General features: G+C 40.3%; 1 protein-coding gene across 1 annotated transcript in view; it reads left to right on the forward strand.

Annotated features, from left to right (window-relative positions):
• The window catches only part of GDA (guanine deaminase), a 113,518-nt gene that overhangs the window by 66,038 nt on the left and 19,789 nt on the right, over nt 1–27,691 (forward strand). Inside the window, exons 3-8 of the mRNA XM_052645149.1 lie at nt 11,103–11,274; nt 18,273–18,360; nt 20,936–21,041; nt 23,065–23,092; nt 24,144–24,251; nt 27,297–27,404. Of these exons, the coding sequence (XP_052501109.1) occupies nt 11,103–11,274; nt 18,273–18,360; nt 20,936–21,041; nt 23,065–23,092; nt 24,144–24,251; nt 27,297–27,404 (610 nt within the window). The remainder of the gene's footprint in view (nt 1–11,102; nt 11,275–18,272; nt 18,361–20,935; nt 21,042–23,064; nt 23,093–24,143; nt 24,252–27,296; nt 27,405–27,691) is intronic.

Below are 27,691 nucleotides of genomic sequence, written 5' to 3' on the forward strand. Positions count from 1 at the left end.
TCCAGTCGAGCTGTTTCAAATCCTGAAAGATGATGCTGTGAAAGTGCTGCACTCAATATGCCAGCAAATTTGGAAAACTCAGCAGTGGCCACAGAACAGGAAAAGGTCAGTTTTCATTCCAATTCCAAAGAAGGGCAATGCCAAAGAATGCTCAAACTACCGCACAGTTGCACTCATCTCACATGCTAGTAAAATAATGCTCAGAATTCTCCAAGCCAGGCTTCAGCAATACGTGAACCATGAACTCCCTGATGTTCAAGCTGGTTTTAGAAAAGGCAGAGGAACCAGAGATCAAACTGCCAACATCTGCTGGATAATCGAAAAAGCAAGAGAGTTCCAGAAAAACATCTATTTCTGCTTTATTGACTATGCCAAAGCTTTTGACTGTGTGGATCACAATAAACTGTGGAAAATTCTGAAAGAGATGGGAATACCAGACCACCTAACCTGCCTCCTGAGAAATCTGTATGCAGGTCAGGAAGCAACAGTTAGAATTGGACATGGAACAACAGACTGGTTGCAGATAGGAAAAGAAGTCCGTCAAGGCTGTATATTGTCACCCTGCTTATTTAACTTATATGCAGAGCACATCATGAGAAACGCTGGACTGGAAGAAACACAAGCTGGACTCAAGATTGCCGGGAGAAATATCAATAACCTCGGATATGCAGATGATACCACCCTTATGGCAGAAAGTGAAGAGGAGCTAAAAAGCCTCTTGATGAAAGTGAAAGAGGAGAGTGAAAAAGTTGGCTTAAAGCTCAACATTCAGAAAACGAAGATCACGGCATCTGGTCCCATCACTTCATGGGAAATAGATGGGGAAACAGTGGAAACAATGTCAGACTTTATTTTGGGGGGCTCCAAAATCACTGGAGATGGTGATTGCAGCCATGAAATTAAAAGACGCTTACTCCTTGGAAGAAAAGTTATGACCAACCTAGATAGTATATTCAAAAGCAGAGACATTACTTTGCCAACTAAGGTCCATCTAGTCAGGGCTATGGTTTTTCCTGTTGTCATGTATGGATGTGAGAGTTGGACTGAGAAGAAGGCTGAGTGCCGAAGAATTGATGCGTTCGAACTGTGGTGGTGGAGAAGACTCTTGAGAGTCCCTTGGACTGCAAGGAGATCCAACCAGTCCATTCTGAAGGAGATCAACCTTGGGATTTCCTTGGAAGGAATGATGCTAAAGCTGTAACTCCAGTACTTTGGCCACCTCATGTGAAGAGTTGAGTCATTGGAAAAGACTCTGATGCTGGGAGGTATTGGGGGCAGGAGGAGAGGGGGATGACAGAGGATGAGATGGCTGGATGGCATCATGGACTCGATGGACATGAGTCTGAGTGAACTCTGGGAGATGGTGATGGACAGGGAGGCCTGGCGTGCTGTGTTTCATGGGGTCGCAAAGAGTCGGACACGACTGAGCGACTGAACTGAACTGAACTGAACTGAAAGACTCCACCAGAAAATTACTAGAGCTAATTAATGAATATAGTAAAGTTGCAGGATATAAAATTAACACACAGAAATCCTTGAATTCCTATACAGTAAGAATGAGAAAACAGAAGTATTAAGGAAACAATTCCATTCACCATTGCAACAAAAAGAATAAAATACTTAGGAATAAATATACCTAAGGAAAAAAAAACACTATATATAGAAAACTCTAAAACATTGATGAAAGAAATCAAAGAGGACACAAATAGATGGAGAAATATACCATGTTCATGGATTGAAGGAATCAATTTAGTGAAAATGAGTATACTACCCAAAGCAATCTATAGATTCAATGCAATCCCTGTCAAGCTACCAATGGTATTTTTCACAGAGCTAGGACAAATAATTTCACAATTTGTATGGAAATACAAAAAAACCCTTGAATAGCCAAAGCAATCTGGAGAAAGAAGAATGGAACTGGAGGAATCAACCCGCCTGACTTCAGACTATACTACAAAGCTACAGTCATCAAGACAGTATGGTACTGGCACAAAGACAGAAATATAGATCAATGGAACAAAATAGAAAGCCTGGAGATAAATCCACACACCTATGGACACTTTATCTTTGATAAAGGAGGCCAGAATATACAATGGAGAAAAGACAACCTCTTTAACAAGTGGTGCCGGGAAAACTGGTCAACCACTTGTAAAAGAATGAAACTCAAACACTTTTTTATGCCATACACAAAAATAAACTCAAAATGGATTAAAGATCTAAATGGAAGACCAGAAACTATAAAACTCCTAGAGGAAAACATAGGCAAAACACTCTCTGATATAAATCACAGCAGGATCCTCTATGACCCACCTCCCAGAATATTGGAAATAAAAACAAAAAATAAACAAATGGGACCTAGTTAAACTTAAACGCTTTTGCACAACAAAGGAAACTATAACCAAAGTGAAAAGACAGCCTTCAGAGTGGGAGAAAATAATAGCAAATGAAGCAACTTACAAAGAATTAATCTCAGAAATATATAAGCAACTCCTGCAGCTCAATTCCAGGAAAATAAATGAACCAATCAAAAAATAGGCCAAAGAACTAAACAGACATTTCTCCAAAGAAGACATACAGATGGCTAACAAACACATGAAAAGATACTCAACATCACTCATTATCACAGAAATGCAAATCAAAACCACAGTGAGGTACCATATCACACCAGTCAGAATGGCTGCTATCAAAAAGTCTACAAACAATAAATGCTGGACAGGGAGTGGAGAAAAGGGAACCCTCTTACATTGTTGGTGGGAATGCAAACTAGTACAGCCACTATGGAGAACAGTGTGGAGATTCCTTAAAAAACTGGAAATAGAACTGCCATACGACCTGGCAATCCCACTGCTGGGCATACACACTGAGGAAAGCAGAATTGAAAAAGACACATGTACCCTTATGTTCATCACAGCACTATTTATAATAGCCAGGACATGGAAGCAACCTAGATGTCCATTGGCAGACGAATGGACAGGAAAGCTGGTGTACATATACACAATGAAATATTACTCGGCCATTAAAAAGAATGCATTTGAATCAGTTCTAATGAGGTGGATGAAACTGGAGCCTATTATACAGAGTGAAGTAAGTCAGAAAGAAAGACACCAATACAGCATATTAATGTATATATATGGAATTTAGACAGTAACAATGACCCTGTATGCAAGACAGCAAAAGAGACACAGATGTAAAGAACAGATTTTTGGACTCTGTGGAAGAAGGCAAGGGTGGGATGATTGGAGAGAATACCATTGAAATATGTATATTACCATGTGTGAAACAGATCGCCAGTCCAGGTTCGATGCATGATACAGGGTGCTCAGGGCTGGTGCACTGGGATAACCCTGAGGGATGGGATTGGGGAGGGAGGTGGGAGGGGGGGTTCAGGATGAGGAACACATGTACACCCATGGCTGATTCATATCAATGTATGGCAAAAATCACTACAATATTGTAAAGTAATTTGCCTCCAATTAAAATAAATACATATTAAAAAAAGAAATGGGAATACTTTTTTTAAATTCAAAGATTTTGTCTGGGTTTAGGCCAAGTATGTTTTCAAAGTCAATAAAACTTCCAAAGTCAACCAAATAGTTTTCATTCTACGAACACTTTAAGGGTTTAGAATAATGTACTGAGAACACTCAATTAGGAATCAGAACACCTGGCATGAATCCTCACCCTACAGCTTTGTAGCTGTTAGGTGGAAAGCAGGCTCTTCCCCTCTTTGAGCTTGTCTCCTGGGCTGTTAGCAAAGGATTGTCCTAGATGGTGTAGATACCTTCATCCACTGCAGCACATCTGTGAACTGTGTTTCCCCTAAGGCTTTGAGGCAGAAAAGCTGGTGACAGTCCAGAGAGATGGGGGACTGGCCCTAAAGTTCTATTACACTTTACATTTGTACTCACATCTCTTACCTCCTTCTCTCTCCTTGCTGTCTCTCATGGGCTTAGAAGTATGCAGCCAACAGGCATGCGGATGAATCAGTGGTCATGGAGCTCACTCCACCTCTGCTGTTACCATCTGCTTGCTCTTGGAGCATTTTCACCAGGATATATGTTGAAGAACAAATGACATTTATAAGTCACCTTCTTGCATGCTTTTATCGTGAAGGATCCCAAGAAGCTTTGGGAGTGAACGAGATGAATTTGGGAAAGTGAGAGGATGGTGGAGTGTCCAGAGAGTATGGATCGAGGTGAATGCATCTGTGGATTTTATATTCTCTTGTTCCCTCTTTACGAGGCTGCTCTTGGAGTTAAATCCATCTAACAAATGTACATTCCAGGAGACCTATATGTACTACACATAGAAAAGTGACAAGGGAAGAAAAAAATTAAATCAGCATGGTGTGGATTTTTTTTTAATGAAAATTATAACTGGAGCACTCAGCAGTGCTTTGATGGGAGTGGATCACACTGTGACCATGGACCACACAGACATGGCAGAGCCAGGATTAGAGTGAGGCATTCACCTTGAACACGGGAATTTAAGGGTGGGGAGGGCAAAAAACTTAGTAATCAAGATAAATAATAGTGTACTGCAGTATTTTTAAAAATCAAATTTAATGCAAAAACTCCACAATGAACAAATACCAAAATTTTTAATAAGTACAACATGTTGTTGTTATATCATACCCTTGCATTTTTTTGTACATCAAAAGAGTGGTTTTCAAACAGCCTGGGGTTCCCAGGCCCTTGAAACCATCACATCCCCTGCAGGACATGTTGATGAGGGTAGTAAATTGTATGAGTGCAGACAGATTGGGTAACTCAGACTTTTAAATAGAGAGTCATGTGTCTTGATTGTAGGGTAGGGCTTTTACTAGCATTTTCCAGTTGATTAAAAGACCGGTGGATGTTCTGATAAATGTACATAGAAGCACATATTGTTCTTTTCCCTCAGGTTCTGATCAGGCCTAGCCAGCACTCCAGATTTAAAATGTGAAGTTGATGGTTTTTATCAGGGGAAAGTTGAGATTTTTATAAGGAAATTAGGATAGTGATTAAGTAAAGTGAAAAGAGGAAAGTGGAAGAGTATAATAGGATGAGAAAGGAGAGCTTTTTCATCTTATCCTGCTTCAGCCTCCAAACCCCTCTGCTTTGCCTCCAGTTTGACTTTTGATGTTGATGGTTTAGCTTCAAGTGATGTCTTGTGTGGAGAACTGAGTTGTAAGCCTGGCTGGGCCACTAATGAGATTGCCACCCTCAAACTTCCTTTTATTCTTTCTGTAAGGTGAGTAGCTGGGCTCAGTGACTGCTTATCTCAATACAGCCCTGACAGTCCACATTCCTGCATACACTGCTTTCTGTTTTAATCTTGGACTCTACCTTTGATAAGTGAATGTTTCTATTAATAAGCATTTCATAATACTTTGTTTCCTAAAAAAGGACTGCTAGGTTTCTGGACGAAAGTTAAACTTTTGACATGATAAATCCTCACTCCCTGTTGCCTCAGAAGACATTGTCCCCTGCCTTATGTCCTTCTTCCATCTCTGCTATCTTCATAACATGCTCAGGTTTCTCCTACATGGGAAACAAAAGTGACTTTCACTCTTCCCCTATATTACCATTCTAACCTTCACTACCAAAGAGTTTTTGTCCAGTCATTTCTGTCTCCACTTGTCTTTCCTATTCATGGTGTTCTCGTCAGCACCTAGGACAGTAACTAAGACATACTTGGACTGGGTAAGCACTTAGGTAATGAAGTGCTTGCCCATGTGAAATCAGGTGTCTTCGCAGTCACTGTATGGAAATGAGTGCTCTCTCAGGGTCCTGACTCTTGCAGTTTTTGACACTGGTCACTGTCCTTCCCTTCATTGCTGTCCTTGACAGCTCTCTATCATGAGTCTCTATCTTCCTGACAGTGATTGTGCCTGGATTGAGCATGGCCTTCTCGTCCTCAATCTTACTCTTTTAAGTGGAGGGTACTGCTCAAGGCTTAGTTTTAGCTTTGTTCTTTCTTCTACAGAAATCTCTTATACCACCAACTCTTAGGGTTACCTAATCAGGGGAGACTGTCAGATCTGAATCCCATTTATAACTCTGTGACCTCTTATCCCATGTGTTCAATTGTTTTTTGGAGACTTGGAGGTCATACTTTGTAGGCTTAGTATGACATTGCCCCTCCCTCATAATAGACTTTCCTGATAAGTTCTCTGTACTTTATGTCATATGTTCAGCCTCACATGCTCAAAAACTTACTCTGTTTGACTCCAGAGCTGAAGTTGAATGATTACTGTTATCCAGCTATTTAAATTTCTCTACCTTTAGGTTTTGGAGAAGGCAATGGCACCCCACTCAGGTACTCTTGCCTGGAAAATCCCATGGGCAGAGGAGCCTTGTAGGCTGCAGCTCATGGGGTCACTAAGAGTCTGACATGACTGAGCAACTTCACTTTCACTTTTCACTTTTTACTTTTCATGCATTGGAGAAGGAAATGGCAACCCACTCCAGTGTTCTTGCCTGGAGAGTCCCATTGACAGCGGAGCCTGGTGGGCTGCCGTCTGTGGGGTTGCACAGAGTCGGACACAACTGAAGCGACTTAGCAGCAGGAGCAGCAGCAGATTTAGGTTTACTCTTTTGTGGCTGGGGATCACAGTACAATTTCATGTGTTTATTGTGAGTATTATATCATCTTCACAACTATTTTTTTTCTTGGTGCTTTCCATTACCAAGGCACTGTATTTACAAATGCTAACTCAATCCTCACAACAGCCCTATTGTGAAACTACTGTCTCCATTTTATATGGGGAAACTGAGTCACAGAAAGGTTAAATAATATGTTGAATATACCACTGCCATTTTATCAGTTCAGTTCAGTTCAGTCGCTCACTTGTGTCTGACTCTTTGTGACCCCATGAATTGCCCCATGCCAGGCCTCCCTCTGCATCACCAACTCCCGGAGTCACCCAAACTCATGTCCATTGAGTCAGTGATGCCATCCAGCCATCTCATCCTCTGTCGTCCCCTTCTCCTGCCTCCAATCCCTCCCAGCATCAGAGTCTTTTGCAATGAGTCAACTCTTCGCATGAGGTGGCCAAAGTTTGGAGTTTCAGCTTTAGCATCATTCCCTCCAAAGAACACCCAGGACTGATCTCGTTTAGGATGGACTTGTTGGATCTCCTTGCCGTCCAGGGGACTCTCAGAGTCTTCTCCAACACCACAGTTCCAAAGCATCCATTCTTTGGTGCTCAGCTTTCTTCATAATCCAACTCTCACATCCATACGTGACCACTGGCAAAACAATAGCCTTGACTAGACAGACCTTTGTTGGCAAAGTAATGTCTCTGCTTTTTAATATGTTGTCTAGGTTGGTCATAACTTTCCTTCCAAGGAGTAAGCATCTTTTAATTTCATGGCTGCAATCACCATCTCTAGTGATCTTGGAATCCAAAAAAATAAAGTCTGCCACTGTTTCCACTGTTTCCCCATCTATATCCCATGAAGTGATGGGACCAGATGCCATGATCTTCGTTTTCTGAATGTTGAGCTTTAAGCCAACTTTTTCACTCTATTCTTTCACTTTCATCAAAAGGCTTTTTAGTTCCTCTTCACGTTCTGCCATAAGGGTGGTGTCATCTGCATGTCCGAGGTTATTGATATTTCTCCCAGCAATCTTGATTCCAGCTTGTGTTTCTTCCAGCCCAGCGTTTCTCATGATGTACTCTGCATATAAGTTAAATAAGCAGGGTGACAATATACAGCCTTGACGTACTCCTTTTCCTATTTGGAACCAGTCTGTTGTTCCATGTCCAGTTCTAACTGTTGCTTCCTGACCTGCACATAGGTTTCTCAAGAGGCAGGCCAGGTGGTCTGGTATTCCCCTCTCTTTCAGAATTTTTGACAGTTCATTGTGATCCACACAGTCAAAGGCTTTGACATAGTAAATAAAGCAGATTTAGATGTTTTTCTGGAACTCTCTTGCTTTTTCAATAATCCAGCGGATGTTGGCAATTTGATCTCTGGTTCCTCTGCCTTTTCTAAAACCAGCTTAAACATCTGGAAGTTCACGGTGTACATATTGCTGAAGCCTGGCTTGGAGAATTTTGAGCATTACTTTACTAGTGTGTGCTGCTGGTGCTGCTAAGTCACTTCAGTCGTATCCAACTCTGTGTGACCCCAGAGATGGCAGCCCACCAGGCTCCCCCGTCCCTGGGGTTCTCCAGGCAAGAACACTGGAGTGGGTTGCCATTTCCTTCTCCAATGCAGGAAAGTGAAAAGTGAAAGTGAAGTCGCTCAGTCGTGTCTGACTCTTAGCAACCCCATGGACTGCAATTGTGCAGTAATTAGAGCATTCTTTGGCATTGCCTTTCTTTGGGATTAGAATGAAAACTGACCTTTTCCAGTCCTGTGGCCACTGCTGAGTTTTCCAAATTTCCTGGCATATTGAGTGCAGCACTTTCATAGCATCATCTTTCAGGATTTGAAAGAGCTCAACTGGAATTCCATCACCTCCACTAGCTTTGTTCGTAGTGATGCTTTCTAAGGCCCACTTGACTTCACATTCCAGGATGTCTGGCTCTAGATGAGTGATCACACCATCGTGGTTATCCGGGTCATGAAGATCTTTTTTGTACAGTGCTTCTGTGTATTCTTGCCACCTCTTCTTAATATCTTCTCCTTCTGTTAGGTCCATACCATTTCTGTCCTTTATGGAGCCCATCTTTGCATGAAATGTTCCCTTGGTGTCTCTAATTTTCTTGAAGAGATCTCTAGTCTTTCCCATTCTGTTGTTCGCATTGATCACTGAGGAAGGCTTTCTTATCTTTCCTTGCTATTCTTTGGAACTCTGCATTCAGATGCTTATATCTTTCCTTCTCTCCTTTGCTTTTCGCCTCTTTTCTTTTCACAGTTATTTGTAAGGCCTCCCCAGACAGCCATTTTGCTTTTTTGCATTTCTTTTCCATGGGGATGGTCTTGATCCATGTCTCCTGTACAATGTCACAAACCTCCGTCCATAGTTCATCAGGCACTCTATCTATCAGATCTAGGCCCTTACATCTATTTCTCACTTCCACTGTATAATCATAAGGGATTTGATTTAGGTCATACCTGAATGGTGTAGTGGTTTTCCCTACTTTCTTCAATTTAAGTCTGAATTTGGCAATAAGGAGTTCATGATCTGAGCCACAGTCAGCTCCTGGTCTAGTTTTTGCTGACTGTATAGAGCTTCTCCATCTTTGGCTGCAAAGAATATAATCATTCTGATTTTGGTGTTGACCATCTGGTGATGTCCATGTGTAGAGTCTTCTCTTGTGTTGTTGGAAGAGGGTGTTTGCTGTGACCAGTGCGTTCTCTTGGCAAAACTCTATTAGCCTTTGCCCTGCTTCATTCCATATTCCATGGCCAAACTTGCCTGTTACCCCAGGTGTTTCTTGACTTCCTACTTTTGCATTCCAGTCCCCTATAATGAAAAAGACATCTTTTTGGGGTGTTAGAAACCCAAGTAAGACAGTAGGTCTTGCGAGAGGCATCAGAGGGCAGACACACAAACCAAAATCACAGAAATCTAGTTAATCTAATCACAAAGACCACAGCCTTGTCTAACTCAGTGAAACTAAGCCATGCCATGTGGGGCAACCCAAGACGGGCGGGTCATGGTGCAGAGGTCTGACAGAATGTGGTCCACTGGAGAAGGGAATGGCAAACCACTTCAGTATTCTTGCCTTGAGAACCCCATGAACAGTATGAAAAGGCAAAATGATAGGATACTGAAAGAGGAACTCCCCAGGTTGGTAGGTGCCCAATATGCTACTGGAGATCAGTGGAGAAATAACTCCAGAAAGAATGAAGGGATGGAGCCAAAGCAAAAACAATGTCCAGTTGTGGATGTGACTGGTGATAGAAGCAAGGTCCAATACTGTAAAGAGCAATATTGCATAGGGACATGGAATGTTAGGTCCATGAATCAAGGCAAATTGGAAGTGGTCAAACAGGAGATGGCAAGAGTGAACGTCGACATTCTAGGAATCAGCAAACTAAAATGGACTGGAATGGGTGAATTTAACTCTACTACTGTGGGCAGGAATCCCTTAGAAGAAATGGAGTAGCCATCATGGTCAACAAAAGAGTCCAAAATGCAGTACTTGGATGCAATCTCAAAAGCGATGGAATGATCTCTGTTCATTTCCAAGGCAAACCATTCAATATCACAGTAATCCAAGTCTATGCCCCAACCAGTAATGCTGAAGAAGCTGAAGTGGAACGGTTCTGTGAAGACCTACAAGACCTTTTAGAACTAACACGCAAAAAGATGTCCTTTTCATTATAGGGGACTGACATTTTATGGTGGGGCCTAAAGTCAAAATCAGGCAGTCTTAGTCAAGAATGTATGTATGTAACCCCTATAATAAACTGCATTCCACAAATGATATACTTAGAATGCTTTGACTTTTCCTCTCCTCTACTAAGGGGCTTCCCTGGTGGCTCAGAGGGTAAAGCATCTGCCTGCAATGCAGGAGACCTGGGTTTGACCCCTGGGTCAGGAAGATCCCCTGGAGAAGGAAGTGGCAACCCACTCCAGTACTCTTGCCTGGAAAAATCCCATGGACAGAGAAGCCTGGTAGACTACAGTCCATGGGATCGCAAAGAGTCAGACATGACTGAGCGACCTCCTCTCCTCTACTACCTAGAGGTAATAAAAGATCAGGTTCTTTCCCTCATACTTATACTTGTCCTTTATTCAGAAATGCTCTCATGCTTGACAGATTGAAAGAGTGTCCCCATGCATGCCTGTCACCACCAAATTTATCTTCCTGAACCCAGGGTTCAATATGTCATAGTTCTGCCAAAGAAAATAAAAAACAGAGGATCAAGTATTCTCATGATTCCCTCCCTCCTAGAAACAGAGTAACAAATATATATTAATTCACTAAATTGAGTATTCAAACCCTTTTCTTTGGTTAACTTCACACCAAGCCATTCAAATTTAGGGCTGTGTCTCCCCTAGCAGAGTTTCATTTTTATTTTCTGACTTCTTCATCTCATTGCATCTACTCTGGGTAGAATAAACAATTAAATCACAGTCTAGAGAAAACATGATTTAAAGATACGGAAAATGACTAAAGACGTTATTAAATTCTTTTCTCTTATCTTAATTTCCAGTGAGTTCTTCATGCCTGGACTGGTCGACACACACATCCATGCCCCTCAGTACTCCTTTGCCGGGAGTAATGTGGACCTCCCACTTTTGGAATGGTTGACCAAGTACACATTTCCTACAGAACACAAATTCCAGAGCATTGACTTTGCTGAAGAAGTATATACCAGAGTTGTTGTAAGTATCCTGCATATGAGTATTGGTGTATTATATTCAGTCATCTATAGAAACATCCATTTCCTGGGGGCAGATTTAAGTTATTAAAAACAGGCAGTTAAGATTATCATGGACTATAGAGATGTTTTTAGTTCTTTCACAGCTCAGTGAGTTTGTGACCACTTCACCAACACAGCTAGTCACTAGCCAAGAAACACTTGAATCTAAATCCTCAAACCCCCTGGGTTCTCATTACTTTTTTTTTTTTTTTTTACTAAATTTGGGTTTAATGCATATGTGTATTCCTTTACTCCTGCCAACCCACAGTGCTATTCTGGGTACCATATGGAATAGCTGTGTAACCTTTGGAAAGTTCTGTGACTCACTTTCCCCATCTGTAAAAAAAAATAATAATGACAGCACCTACTTCTTAGGATTGTTATGATAATTAAGCAAGTCTATATTTGTTAAGCTCTTAAAATAGTGCCTAACATATGTATTTACTTTAAGAAATATCCAAGGAAATCTAAAATTAAAATTAGTTAGAAGGATATCACATTATTTTGGTAGCTTTGAAAGGAAGGAAACTGGGATGGTCCCCTGTTGCAGGGCCTGTGGGAATGTGGTGAATATTAGCCCACTAGAGAGAACGACGGAGCTAGTTTGGTCTGAGGAGAGTGGCCGTAGTGTGTGCCGACTATGGGGTGGCCAAAAAGCTTGTTTGGGTTTTTCCATAACAACTTACAGAAAAACATGAACAACCTTTTTGGTCAACCCAGAATATACTGCTGCTGCTGCTAAGTCGTTTCAGTTGTGTCCGACCCTGTGCGACCCCATAGCTGGCAGCCCACCAGGCTCCCCCATCCCTGGGATTCTCCAGGCCCTGAAATACCCTTCCTTTCACTCTCTGAGGAAAACCAGCTCCCTTTATCTACTCCAACCCCATCCCCAATTGATTCAGCAGCCAGAGATAACTTCTGCATTAGAGAATTAAAGCTGCAAATATCTTATCTAACCACAACCTCTTGTCATGTAGAACACTTAGTCTGAGCATTCCTGCATTTTTGTTAGACCCATTGAAGGGTTTTCTCTTAAACTAATGTTGTGATGGTGATAATATAATAAGCCTTATACAGTGACCTAGCCTTCCTGCCAGTTTCCCACATCTTGCAGTATCCAAGCCTTGAACAGTAAAACCAAGTGTTGTCATTTATATATTTGCCTTGCTTAGTTATAAATTCAGTGTAATTGTGGATTTTACATATTTAGCATGGATCCACATGACACCAGGAAAACTGAGAAGGACTAAAGCTGTGTAGGAAGTTGCTAGTGCATTGTGTTAATGAATCGTTTTAACCACACCAAATCTTTTTATCCTCAAAATTTATTTTTATCTTGCATTGTTCTAAAAAGAGTTGGAGATATCTTAAAATTGCATTGTGTACAAGAGAAGAAAATGAGTCATGAAATCACAGCAAAGGAAAAAATAAACCAAGAAAAATGTATACTATGGGGGTCCATGCATTTGTTAGAATCTGTCACAAATTTGGCTTCAACTGAACCAGAGAAGGCAATCAAATATTTGCTGTCAGTGAGTACAAAATCGGAGAAATAGGTGTTACTCTCAACAAGTATTTTCAGTGTACATATCCTCTGTTTCTGATTGTGAGCCAGGCCCATAGACTTTAAGAGTTGGATGAGCTGAGAGTATAATGGACATCCATTAAGAAAGTTGACATCTTAAGAAAGTTGAGATTTGCTAATTAGAATCTGTCCCTTAGGCTGAAGATTGCCTGTGGCAATGCAAACTAGGGTGCTGAGGCAGTACCTGTAAACCAAGACATTTTCTGTTTTGTTTTTTTATTGTCTCCCTCAGAAAACAGTCCTGGATCTATAAATAGGCAATCAAGACCCCAGAGTTTTGTACAGTAATAATTTAATCTGAAAATAATTTAAAGTATATGTTAGCAAACATCTCTTGAGATTGTTAAGAAAAAAAATTCCAATAAGTCAGTCCTAGAATATCTCCCTTTAAACACTGCAAACAGGGTGAGAGGTTGAAATTTCAAATTGGACTCTGGACTGGAATGAACTAGAAAGCCTGGAAAGTTCAGGAATCGGTATATTATATGTATTAATATGAGTCAAAGGACAGGAGAATGAGATTCTTTGTAAATATACTAAGACAAACTGGTTGCAAATATTCTCCTGGATAATGGAATGAATATGTTTACTCTATGGGGTTATTGAAAATTCAGCACATGAATTCAGTTAATCCCAAAGAGGTATCAAATCATTAACGTACAAGGTAAAAAGACAAGAGGTCAAGGCCACTCTATTCCCCTATTTTAGCTTATGGAAATTATATGATCTGATAAGGGGCTTGTTGATAGTGGCTTTGAAGCTCATGGTCATATTAACTTTTTTTTTTTAATTAGGGATTTCCCTCATGGCCCAGTGGCTGAGACTCCAAGACACCAATGCAGGGGGCCCAGGTTTGATTCCTGGTCAGGGAACTAGATCCCACATACCTCAACTAAGAGTTTGAATGACATAAGTAAAACCCAGCACAGCCAATTAAATAAATAAATACATAAATATTTTTTAAAATAAATGTATTTTTAAATGTTTTTTAAATACTAAAAACATTGTATTGAGGTATAGCTGATAAACAATGTTGTGGTAGTTTCAGGTGAACAGAGAAGGAAATCAGTCATACATATACATGTATCAATTCTCCACCAAACACCACTCCCATCCAGCCTGGCATATAACACTGAGCAGAGTTCCACATCCTATACAATAGGTCTTTGTTGGTTATCCATTTTAAATATAGCAGTGTGTACATGACCAAATTCTTTAACTATCCCCTCCCTCCCTGGCAACCATAAGTTCGTTTTCTAAGTTGGTTGAGTCTCTTTCTATCTTGCATGAAAGATTATTTGTATCATTTCTTTTTTGATTCCACATAGAAGGGATGTCATATGCTATTTCTCCTTCTCTGTCTGACTTACTTCACTCAGTATGACACTCTCTCGGTCATCCATGTTGCTGCAAATGACATTATTTCTTTTTTGATGGCTGAGTAATATTCCCTTGCATATATGTGCCACGTCTTCTTTATCTGTTTCTCTGCTGATAGACATCTAGGTTGCTTCCATGTCTTGCTATTGTAGACAGTGCTGCAATGAACATTGCAGTGCATGTATCTTTTCAGGCCCTGTTTTTCTCTAGATATATGCCCAGGAGTGGGATTGCAGGGTTATATGGTAGCTCTATTTTTCGTTTTTTAAGGAACCTCCATACTGTTCTCCATAGTAGCTTAACCAAATTACATTCCCACCAACAGCGCAGAAGCGTTCCCTTCTCTCCGCATTGTCTCCAGCATTTGGTCATATTAAGTTTGCAATCTATTTTGAGCTGAAAAGGCTTGGTTTCAAAAACTGACCATTCTTATCAGGAATTAAAAGCTGGGGAAAGGCTGGGCAACACAGCCCCAATTTTGATGTTATTCCTGCTAGGTTTCTTTATAAATGGGAAAAATACAAAATCAATCATTAACGGAAAGTGAAAGTGAAGTCGCCCAGTCATGTCCGACTCTTTGCGACCCCATAGACTGTAGCCTATCAAGCTCCTCCGTCCATGGGATTTTCCAGGCAAGAGTGCTGGAGTGGGTTGCCATTTCCTTCTCCAGGGGGTCTTCCCGACCCAGGGATCGAACCCAGGCCTCCCGCATTGCAGGCAGACGCTTTACCGTCTGAGCCACCAGAGAAGCCGCATTAATGGAAGAGCCCTCTCAGAAGCTTATGAGAAACCAGGGAGGAACAGGGACCTGGGACACCCAAACACAGAACATGTGAAGAAGAACAGCAGCTGCATTTTAAATGGCGTATCCAGCAAGATTTTAAAACCGGATTTGTTCCTTACTTTTTAAATTACATACAGAAGGCACCCACAATTGGCTGAACTCGGTACCAATATGAGTAGCTTTGTGGATTCCTCCTTCTATTCTTCCTTGCCTCTTTTCCTCCCCCACCTGTCCCCGCCTCCTCTGTGAGCTCTTTTTGTCCTGTCCCTTAAATATAATTTGAGCCGATTCTTGAACTTTCTAGTCTCTCTAGTTTGTTCCAGTCCAGTTTGAAACGGCAGCTTCTCATCTAGAAGCCTTTCTATTTGAGAACCTTTATCCCCCCGACTCAGAGAAAGGACCTGCTCTTGGTGTCTGGTATATTACTTCCACCTTCATCATAGCTCATTAACTGAAATTTTCCATTTGATCTCTTCTTCAAGCCCGTTTTAGAAAGGTGTTTAAAGTGGTGAGAATTTAGAAAATGTCAGATTACACTTCTGTTTTGAGTTTCATTTTATTCTGGTTAGTAAATGTAACTTGTGTAGTTATTTTTCTTGGTAATTGGATGGATGGATGGTTTAGGCGCTAAGTTGTGTCCGACTCTTGCGACCCTGTGGACTGAAGCCTGCCAGGCTCCTCTGTCCATGGGATTATCCAGGCAAGAATACTGGAGTGGGTTGCCATTTCCTTCTCCATTCTTAGTTCACTGTTATTTTATGACCTAACAAAAGGTCAACTTTTATGATTATTCTGTACACATTTTTTTGTTTTGTTTTTAGTTTTTTAAAAATAAATTTATTTATTTTAATTGGAGGTTAATTACTTTACAATATTGTATTGGTTTTGCCATACATCAACATGTATCCGCCACAGGTATACATGTGTTCCCCATCCTGACCCCCCTCCCTCCTCCCTCCCCATACCATCCCTCTGGGTCATCCCAGTGCACCAGCCCCAAGCATCCTGTATCATGCACTGAACCTGGGCTGGCAACTCGTTTCATATATGAGATTATACATGTTTCAATGCCATTCTCCCAAATCATCCCACCCTCTCCCTCTCCCACAGAGTCCAAAAGACTGTTCTATACATTTGTGTCTCTTTTGCTGCCTCGCATACAGGGTTATCGTTACCATCTCTCTAAATTCTGTACACTTTTAAAAAGACTGTTTTTTGTCTGTCAAAATGACTTTTGAAAAAATATCTATTAGATTAGATTGTTATAAGTGTTACAAGTCTTCTATCATTTTCCTCTATAGTCTCCCATTTAATAGGATAAGAAACCTAGTCTTCTCTTCTTCAAGACAAAACCTCCCTCACCATGTCCTGTGTTATATCATGTGAGATTTTAGTTCCAATTTTTTTTTTCACCACCTAAATTTAAAATGTTTTAAATTTGGCTCCCAAGTCTTTCTTTTGGATTCATTTTCTTAGAATATAGACAATGATAATCTTTTCCAATAAAGTGGGGGATAATCCAAACCCTTAAATTACCAAAAACTTGTTCTGACTCTTGAATGATGCACTTTAGCTCTACAGAGAATTCTTGATTTGCTCATTAGCATCCAATGTACCAATGTAAACCTGATTTTCTTTCCTCTCTAGTTAATTTGTTGTCCTACAGGATATTCTTCATCCTTGATGTTCTGCAATTTCACTTATAGATCTGTTCTTTCTTTTTTCAGCTCATTTCTTTAATATAGTATCATTTCCATTTTGGGAAATAAATCTTTCTCATGCACACATGCTCATTCAATTTCTCTGCCTCTTACCCGCCCCCTGTTCTAAATGTTGGATTTCCTAGACTGAGCATATTTTTCTTATCTTTTCATCTTTGACTTTCATCTTTCTTTCCCGAGAAATTCTCTTCTAATATAACCTTCTGTTATATTTCCATATTTTATTTTTTAGTATTTTTACTTTTGGAGAGCTCTGTTCTCTGATTTCCACAGCATTTTGTCTTTTTTTTTCTTTTTGTGGATATGATATCTTCTTTTATTTCTCTGAGATTGTTAATCAAATTTTTTTTTTTTTAAATCAAGCTTCCTCCTGACGCTACAGATTGGCTGTTTCCTCCAACATTTCTTTCCAGATTCTTTCTTCCTTCCCCTCTCCCCTTTTTTTTTGTGGTAGCTTTCCACCAGTGTCCACTGAACCTTAAATGTACAGTAGTATTTGAGTGTGATGCTCTAAGATGTTGACTGAAAAAGATGAGGTCACACTAGTTGCCTGGTAAGCTTCATTACAGGATGAACAGTGAAGAAGGTGAATAGCCATTTTAATTGTGGATCCTAAATGTCATTGTGAGGACATCTTTCTTCTAGAGCCATTTATCTTCTCTAGAAAGAAGTCCTCAGTCCTGCCAGAACTGGTGGAAATAGTACATGTGACATTTTGGGGAAGGTGACATGGGTCCCAGAGTCAGCCACCTATCTACTTAAGCCTCTTCCTTTCAGCTTGTGCCTCACCTTGTCCTTTGGGGCCTGTATTCTCTAAATACTATCCAAATTCTGCAAAGAGCAAGTCTCTTTTGCAAGGAACTGCTGATTTCAACAGGAAAGAGTCCTGCCAAGGTTTAATCATCTGTATACACACTTTCAGCCAATTCCCTGTTAACAACCACATGCTTCTCTCTTTTTCCAAGTTGCCTCCAGGTTTTTATTCATGTTTTTTTCTTCTGTGAAAATGTTAAAATATTTCCTCTACTCATGTCTCCTCTCTTCTCATGGGTTAATAAATGTTACACTCCATTACATCATTTTAGTGGAGATTTCCTGAGGAAGAGAGATAGATACATGTGATCAATCTGCCAGTTTGAACTACATAGCTGGCTGAATAATTTTATCCTGTAATTTCTAGAAAAAAAATCATATTTATTCCTTCCCAATAAAGTTTGCATATCCATAAACAACCCTAAAAAGTCAGGAATTAGTATCACATTTTATAAATTCTGCAACATAGAACCTTGTGAATCTAGAAAATCAAAAGTTCTAATATTTTTTAAATATAAATACTTTTGCAATTTACCTTAATTACGTTTCATGTTGAGATGGCATTCCTTTAAGTAAAAACAGCTTAAAATTGAAAACCAAAATTCCATCTTCGTGTGTATATGCCATGTGACTTTTCTTGGCACAGGCAATTCATAGTTTTTGTGATTTATTTTTAGAGGAGAACACTAAAGAATGGAACAACCACAGCTTGTTACTTTGGAACAATTCACACTGACTCATCACTGCTTCTTGCGGAAATTACAGGTGAGGAGATAAAAGGATGATTTACAGGCACATGAAGCAGACAGGTGGACCATGATGGCAGGGACTTATACTTGTGAGCAGCCTTGCTTTTTAATTGCTAGAATTTGAGCACTGCACGTCTTGCAAGTGATTAGGTATTTGTGTATTACAGTGGCCCTTGAACTTTTTCTGTTGTTTAAGTAATTTGATTATTTACTTTTTTTTGGTTGTAGGATGATGTAAATAGGTCTGTATTAATTTAGGGCTTTTTGGAGCAGATTTACTAATTCTAGCAATGAACACAGTTTATTATAATCAACAGATAGTTCTTGGCTGTTGGCTAGACTCAGGGCACTGTGCTAGATACTGGGAACACAGTAAAATGGAAAATAGTCTCTGCCCTTGAGGAATCAGATAGGATTAACTGATTAGTAGGTACACACATTGATTAATGGTCTTCCTTCATGGCTTAGTAGTAAAGAATTGGCCTGCCAATGCAAGAGACGTGGATTCGATCCCTGGGTCGGGAAGATGCCCTGGAGAAGGAAATGGCAACCACTCCAGTTATCTTGCCTGGGAAATCCCATAGACAGAAGTCTGGTGGGCTACAGGCCATGGGATCGCAAAAAAGTCAGACACATCTTAGTGACTAAACAACAGTATAGATTAATAACTTCAGTAACAGCTGTAGTGTTCTTGCTAGATGTCTGGTATTGTGCAAAGCACTCTACATGGATTAGTTCAGTTTAGCTGTAAATAGCCTTCTGGGACAGTTATTCATGTTGTGTGTTACAGATGGATAAACTGTCGCTCAGAGAGGTTATGAAACATGCCCAAGTCACACAGCTAGTCAGCAGAGCTGAGACTGGATTTAGATTGATGATTCCCAAACTTGTACGCAGCACATTGCCTACCACGTAGCAGGTGCTCAGTAAATACTACTGACTGATGTGCTGACACTATTGTTTGCAGGCCAAGGTAGTGTATGCCAAAGACCTCAAGTGTGACACTGAAAGTAAATCTTGTGAATTTTGGAGGAGACAGAATGAAGCCAAAATTAGATCATCTGGAAAGATTTCATTGAAGGGACCTTTAAACTGGACTTTCAAGGGAGATAAGGAGAGAGAAAAATGCCTTTAAGGCAGGAGAAGTGACATGAGGGTATGGATATTGGGTCAGGAATGTCCATAGAGGATACAGGAAGCCGGGGACAAAGGAGTTGAACTAAAGGGAAGGATTCATTGCATGGTGGGATGGAAGAAGTTGGGCAGAGGGGATGATTCAGACTGTGGAGTGATTCAGATATGCATCAAAGACTCAAAAAAGGTTTTAAGCCAGATAAGGTATGTGATGAAGATGGTGATTTAAGGAAGAGTAATCTAATGGCTAGGTATTACAATGAATTACAGGGGAATGAGAGATGTAGAAAGATTTCTGAAAGACTCTGATGACAGAGGTAGAGATGTTAAAATAATGAACACTGCCTCATATAGCATCAACTTTCTACGTGAAATAGAATTCCTCTAGCACCTCTGATAAGCATTAGGTTCTTCAGTGCTGAGAACTAGCAGGATTAAGCAAAATTACCCACAGGTAACAATATCGGCAGTGGAAACAGTGACAGACTATTTTCTTGGGCTCCAAAATCACTGCAGATGGTGACTGCAGCCATAAAAGTAAAAGACACTTGCTCCTTGGAAGAAAAGCTATGACAAACCTAGACAGCATATTAAAAATCAGAGACATTACTTTGCCAACAAAGGTCTGTCTAGTCAAAGCTATGGTTTTTCCAGTAGTCATGAACAGATGTGAGAGTTGGACCATAAAGAAAACTGAGTGCCAGAGAATTGATACTTTTGAACTGTGGTGTTGGAGAAGACTCTTGAGAGTCCCTCGGACTGCAAGGAGATCAAACCAGTCCATCCTAAAGGAAATCAGTCCTGAATATTCATTGAAAGGACTGAAGCTGAAGCTGAAGCTCTAATACTTTGGCCACACGATGCGAAGAACTGACTCATTAGAAAAGACCCTGATGCTGGGAAAGATTGAGGGCAGTAGGAGAAGGGGATGACAGAGGACGACATAGCTGGATGGCATTGCTGACTCGATGGACATGAGTTTGAGCAAGTTCTGGGAGTGGTGATGGACAGGGAGGCCTGGCGTGCTGCAGTCCATGGGGTCGCAAAGAGTCGGGCACAACAGAGTGACTGAACTGAACAATACTAGCATTGCTACAGTTAAGAATAGTGACAGTATCTTTTTTAAGCCCTATGTGCCAGACACTTTATATACATTATTGGGTATATTCCTCATAACCTTGCACATAGTAGAGGACATTGCACACATCTGAGTTTAGACCTTAAGCAAATAATATCCTTCGTCCTGGGTGTAAAGAGAGGAGTCAGGTGCCAATGGGAGAATCTTTACTACTTACAGAATTAACTGGCTTTTTAAAAAAATTGTTCTTAAATGATATAATGATCTTTTATACTCTTACTTATGTTTTCATAATGATTTTAAGATGTTTTAAAAGGGGTCAGGAAAGTACATTTTAGGAAAGAAACATGACTTGAAATTGATTCTGTGTTTCTCACAGATAAATTTGGGCAGCGGGCATTTGTGGGCAAAGTTTGCATGGATTTGAATGACGCTGTTCCAGAATACAAAGAAACCACTGAGGAATCAATCAAGGAAACAGAGAGGTATGTTTGTCTTGATTTATCTTATGGATGGAGTTACAGATGGAGAGAAGAAACCCCTTTAACCCAGGCAGAATGTGCACTTATGTCACTGACTAGGTTTGTCTAACTGTTATGAAATTGACCTGATCCTTAGGAAAATGTTGCATGTCAATACTATTTTTGTATATCAAGTTATATTTGAAAGCCTCTGGGTACTTACTATACTTTAGGAAAAGCAAATCTCTTTTTAAAAAGAAGGATTTTTAAAAAAGTGAATGCTTTACCTACTTCATTATAGATCTGGGCTTCTCCTGTAGGTTAAACTTGTGTTGAGTGTCTGTGGCCTGCTCATTAAATTACTTTTGGTTATAGGTCATCCTATTGCTTGAGATCATGAGCTTTTGTTATATTCTTTTAATTTTACATGGGGATATGCTACTGATGCCATAGGTACTTTTTCTACATATATATATATGTATAACTTTATTTATTGGCTGTGATAGGTCTTCATGGCTGCACTTGGGCCCTCTGTAGTTGTGGCGAGTGAGAGCTACTCTTCTTTGTAGTGTGCAGGCTTTTTATTCTGGTGGCCTCTCTAGTTTTAGAGCGTGGGTTCTAGGGCATGCAGGCTTCAGGAGTCGTGGCTCCCATGCTCTAGAGCACAGGCTCAATAGCCGTGGTGCACGGGCTTAGTTGCTTTGCAGCATGTGGGATCCTGCTCCCCAGATCAGGAATTGAACCTGTGCCTCCTGCATTGACAGACAGACTCACCACCACTGAGCCACCAGGGAAGCGCTTTTCCTACATTTCTTTAATGGCTTTCTCATGGCACCTTGAGGCTTTCACAAGGAACTGTGTTGTATGACACTCAACATCCAAGAAATATAGAAGAAAATTCTTTAGCTTTATACCTTCCCGAAGACCAAATGTATCCTGATGCAAAGTTTGAGAAGTCCAACTTTTCTCCATTCCCCAGGCCTCTACCTTAAGCGTGTCCTCTGAAAACAGTGGTTTAGAGGTTCCTGTGTGCCCACAGAGAGAAGAAAGCATACATTTTCCCCTTAGCATTTGGCCATATGCTCAACTTTTCTAGGAATCTGTGTTTGTGGGAATGTGCTGTGTACTAAGCTGCTTCCGTCGTGTCCGACTCTTTGCGACCCTATGGACTATAGCCCTCTAGGCTCCTCTGTCCATGCGATTCTCCAGGCAAGAATACTGGAGTGGATTGCCATTCCCTTCTCCAGGGGATCCTCCCAACCTAGGGATAGAACCCAGGTCTCCTATATCTCCTGTGCTGGCAGGTAGGTTCTTTAATCACTAGCGCCACCTGGGAGGCCCTGTTTGTGGGAATAGTGAACCCTAATTCACATTTTATTCCTAAACAAAGTAACACCAGAAGGCAGGAAGCTATAGTTCATAAATATTTCCAGCCAAGGCAGAAATAGTCGTTTCATAGACCATATAGATACCATCATCCCCGCTGATATAATTGGTAAGATCACCCCCCCGTCACTACCTGTTTCACGACCATGTCTGGCCTAGTCCTTCTGCTTTACTCCAATATCCATGCCCAGTAGGACCTGGCCTTTGAAAATAAATGATGCTATTGTGATTGTGTGGGCAAGCAGCTTCTACTTTAGGGAAACTGAAAGTGCAGAGCCCATGGCTTCTAAACACCTCCAGGTACATAGGACCCTACAACTCTAATGTCCATGGAACATAAAACATACGGCGATATTCCCTGAAACAGAGCTTAATGTATCTGAACGCCTTGAGTGCTGTGGGAATACTTGTGAACAGCCCAGCTGATGGTAGACGATAAAACTGTATTTCCCTGTGATTTTGCACTCCATCTCCTGGACTACAAATGAGAGAACAAAGTAATTACTACTTGTTAATCCTTAATTAGTGGTGGTGAAACATATCCACCATTAGAAATGTTTATATTAAAATTAGCACAAATATAAGGATCATGTTTTTATCCTTTTAAAAGATTTGAAAAATGCCTAAATTTTCTAACATTACATTTGTTGTTTTCTTTCAGATTTGTATCAGAAATGCTCCAGAGGAATGTAAGTAAACTTGTTCCTAGCTCACTTTTGGATTGCCTTTGTGTTGACTGTAGGATTTGTTGGTTTTGGTAGAGATTAGTCTGTATGGTTAGCTTATTTCATGCATACAAAAGTATCTTCCTAAAACCTTAAATGGTTTTCATGGGGAACTCATCAACTCAGTTTAGTAAGGTCAGGCATTTTTTTTTACTTTCTCAGTGGTCTTCCCTCCCTCTCCTGAGACCTTCTAATTTCATAGGATGGGTCTGTGGGAAGTGGGAGAGGGCTTCACTGATATAGACAGGTTGTGGCCACTAGATGTTGTGGTGTGGATTGTTAGCTATATCACCATTGGCTCTGGCCTCTTGTACCCCTGATCAGGTCTGAAACACAGGTGGTGTCCAGCCGAGATGCCCCCGCCAGACTGCCTTGGGCCATAGATGTGTGGCATGTCATGCGGCCTGAAGGCCTCAGCCAGGCACCCCCTTCACAGCGCCCTGGTGTTGTGAGCCTGTGGAGGCAGTGCTGTCTTCTGTCCCACCTCCCCAGCAGGCTGGGCTCTGGCTCTGCTGGGCAGTCTCTTAGATGGCAAACCAGACTCTTCCCTCACTATTTTTTAAGGTCTGATTGGAAACCACAGGGCGCTTCAGTATTTCTTTCAGTCTAATCTTGGGAGACCTAGATGCAACTTAGTGGATCCTTAGCCTCACCACTGCCCTAAGATGTAGAAAGGGGAACAGACCACCACCCTATTTTCAGTTTCCCCAGCACTCTCCTTTGAAACGTCTCCTCTGCCTCCTGATTCTCTTCATAAAAGCCACTCAGTCTGAGCTTTCATGTATCTTGCATTTGAGATGGGATCTTCTTCCACTGAACTTGGTGGTACAGAAATACCCTTCCTTGTCCTCAACCATGAGCCATTTCCATGAAACTCATCCACTACTCTTGGAATGAAGGACTATTCCCAGAGATGAAGATATAAAATCATGTTGTGGTATGAAATGCATTTTGGGGTATGCTACACATTCAGATATCCATAGTTTCTTTACCAAGTGTTTTTGATGATTTCCAGTATCCGCGAGTGCAGCCCATAGTGACACCGCGTTTCCCCCTTTCCTGCTCTGAGACTTTGTTGGGTGAACTTGGAAACCTCGCGAAGGCCCGTGATTTGCACATTCAGGTGGGCGTTTTTCTCCTGTTTGTGCCTATGTCTAGACCTGCAAGACTTCTCTGTACTCTAAATTCTGGCAGTAATTTCATAATCTCCAAGTCTTCTACTGTGGAAGAGGTAGGTTTCCCCTCTTTCCTCTTTTAGTTCTTTTGACTGTCAATTAGCATGACATAAGACAGATTAACAAGAGAAAACAAAATTTATTACGTGTGCACAGGAAATCCACATAAGCATGAGGATTCCAAAGACAGCAAGGCAAGATGAGATATATATATATTCTAGACTAAGAAGAAAGTAGGGGTCTCAGGCTTCAAGTAGAAATAAGGCACTGAAAATAAAAAGTTGCTATTTGGTATGCAAATATGTGCTGAACCATTTTGAGCAAGTGGGCTTTGCTAGGTTCCCCCTGTCTACATACCTAGTACCTTACTATAGGTATCTCTGATAATACCTCTTTCCTGGGACAGGCTTCCAATCTTAAGTAGGTGGTAAGGAGGAAGTTCAAAGCTTCTTCTGAGTCTTTTGGGCCTTGATTAGTTTTTAGCTCAAATTAATCTACATCCAGAGTGGCATACTTTGGGGGCAGCCTGCCCTTAGCCTCATACGATCTCCTCAAGATATAACAACATAGGACATAAGGTTCCTTAGAGACATCACCTAAATCTAGCTTGTTATTTTAGCTAAGAAACCTGAAGGTTCCTTTTGCCCTCAGTCATCTCCAATCTGGCTCCCAGAGATGAGGACACCTTAAGTAACCAGGCAGGATTAATGACAAATTGGTTACCTGCTCTCCATAGGATATGTCTAATGCATTTCTTTCCTGTTTCTCTTTTGATACTTTCTCAGTGTTCTAGTCCTTCATTTTTGGAGGAACCATCTATTATTTGAAAAGCAGAAAGAACCTAATTTCCACCTTACAAAAATGGATTTAAAAGTCCTTTTGTTCCAAGCTTCTTAATTTAAAGTCAGGAACAAAAAAAGTATATCTTACTTTGTCATTAAGTGGTTGCAATTTAGGAATAAAACACTTTCTAAAGCTTCCAGCTGGGTTAAAATTGGGAGTTGGGAGCTTCCCTCCTCCATTCGAGCTACATTACATCCTGCACTAAAATTTTCCCTTAAGAGTTGACCATCTAAAAACAAAGGGCATGTCAGGGGAAGGCAACACATTGATCCTTTATCATTTTGTAGGATGGAGGATTATTAAGATTTATCTTGTTAGGGTTCATTAACTATTTTTGTCTTTCCCCATTATTTTTTGGTGGTCTGTGATATTTGAAATTTTTTATTCAATCCCACACAATTGTAGGGAAGGAAAAAATTATCCTTTACATTTTTAGGGCCCCTGGCTGGGCCTGAAAACTAAACTGACATAGATGGATTAACAGGAGAAAAGCACACAAGTTTATATAAGTTTTATATGATACAAGAGCCTCATTAGGAAACAGAGACACAATGAAACATACCTGAGTATTTTTATGTTAGCTATGGTGACAAGCGTACAGTCCTGGAGGAGCAGGATGGGTTAAGGAGTATGAAGTAAGCATAGTAAACTGGGGAAAACTTAGCAAGGCCTGGTTCTTCTTGGTTTCCTTTGTCTTCAGAGATAAGGGTACTCCTTTCCTCTAGGTGTAGGGTGGGAACCTCTCACACAAGAGTTTTATGACCTGTTTCAGGAAAAAGGGGGTGAAAGCAAGATCAGAGTGAACCATCCTACTTTTACCATTTTCTCAAATTTCTTCAGCTTAAAATGTTCAGTATTCCAAGGTGCCATATTTTGGGTAGTGTGTCCTGAACCCTATCGACACACAGAAGAATCAAGTATTTACTTGCTGGAGGTATATGTACATGTATATGTGCATATTTACTCAAATTTATCAAAATGACACAAGCCATCTGGTTTTCCTTTCCTCTCTTCCAACGTCCATGCCCATTTCTCAGTGGTCTGGATTTCCTCAAGGCAGGGAGAGAGCTCATTCTTCAGATGGAACATTCTGTTTTTAGTCCATTGTTATTTTTTATTTATTTGGTTATTTATGCTCTACCTCCTGGAAGGAAGGGAAATGGCATTGCCATTTCTGGAAGTAGTAACTTGCTTATGAGTTATTTCTTATATCATATACTATACTCATCACTGGTTGGTCAGAAGTGATTTTTGTTTTAGGTGAGGGGTTGGTATGGTGACACAACGTGTTTCAAAAACACTTTATACCATCTCAGGTTTTGTGGTTCCCTGGAGAAAGGACAGTGTTGGGGGCAGGACTCGCTTGGTTTGCTTATATGTACATTCTTATACTCTCTTTTTTGATGATGTCAGGACTGTCTCTTATTTTCAAGCTATTTCTTGAAGAAGAACTCATTCTGGAAGCTGACAAAGGGGACAGAATGGGAGCAGGGTCCCAGAGCCCAAACCCTGCTTCATTCTGTATGGCAACTCATTTATACCTTTTAAATATTGAATATCTATGAATTTTTCTAAGAATAACACATTAAAAGCTAAAAGAATTTAGAAAATCACTTATCTTGCCCAACACTTTTATTTGCAAGATGAGAAAATGGAGGTGCAAAGAAAACAACTGACTTACCCTAAGACACATATGTAGGGTCAGAACCTGGGCTAAAATTCAACTTTTTAATTCATATTTCAGCTTTTTTATGAGTAAACCATGCTCTATCATTTTGATGGCCAATGAACCCTTTTTTAAAATGGCCAATACCAGAAAAGGCAGGTGACTTATGAATAGCTAGGCTCCTGACTCTCTTCAATTAGTATTTTTTATTTTTACTTAATCTTGCTATAGTTTGAAATTTGAAAAGACTGTTAGAAAGCATTATATGGGTTAGGGTTAGAATAGTACATGTTCATGTAATTATATATTCATAGTTTCATTGCCATATATATATATAATAAGAATTGTTTTAAATAAAGTACACGAACCACCCATGATTTTATATAGGAAGGTAAACACCATCCACATCATTTGGGGGTAGGAAGTATAATTTCTAATGGTATCTTACATTAAAAAACTGAAAATGTTATTTCTTTTCTTGTAGAGCCATATAAGTGAAAATCGTGATGAAGTTAAAGCTGTGGAAAACTTATACCCTGGTTATAAAAACTACACAGATGTGTATGATAGAAACAATCTTCTGACAAATAAGGTAAATTGCATATCATGACACAATCTATATGAAGTAGGGCATATTTATCTAAATTTAAAAATCTCAGTAGGAATCTTCAGAATTCTGTAACACACGCATTTCCCAAATAAAGTACACAGTGTGTACATGCATGTGTGCATACAATTAAAAATGGGCCTGAAGTTTCATCCTTAATGAATAAATCATTAAATGTATTGGTAAATAAATCTAAAAACTCCTTTGAGGGTGAGAATGTCATTTGGTCCAAGGACATTTTGTCAGTATCCATTAGAATGTAAATGTGTATC

This window comes from Budorcas taxicolor, chromosome 8 (assembly GCF_023091745.1).
Source record: "Budorcas taxicolor isolate Tak-1 chromosome 8, Takin1.1, whole genome shotgun sequence".
NCBI classification, from domain to species: Eukaryota; Metazoa; Chordata; class Mammalia; order Artiodactyla; family Bovidae; genus Budorcas; species Budorcas taxicolor.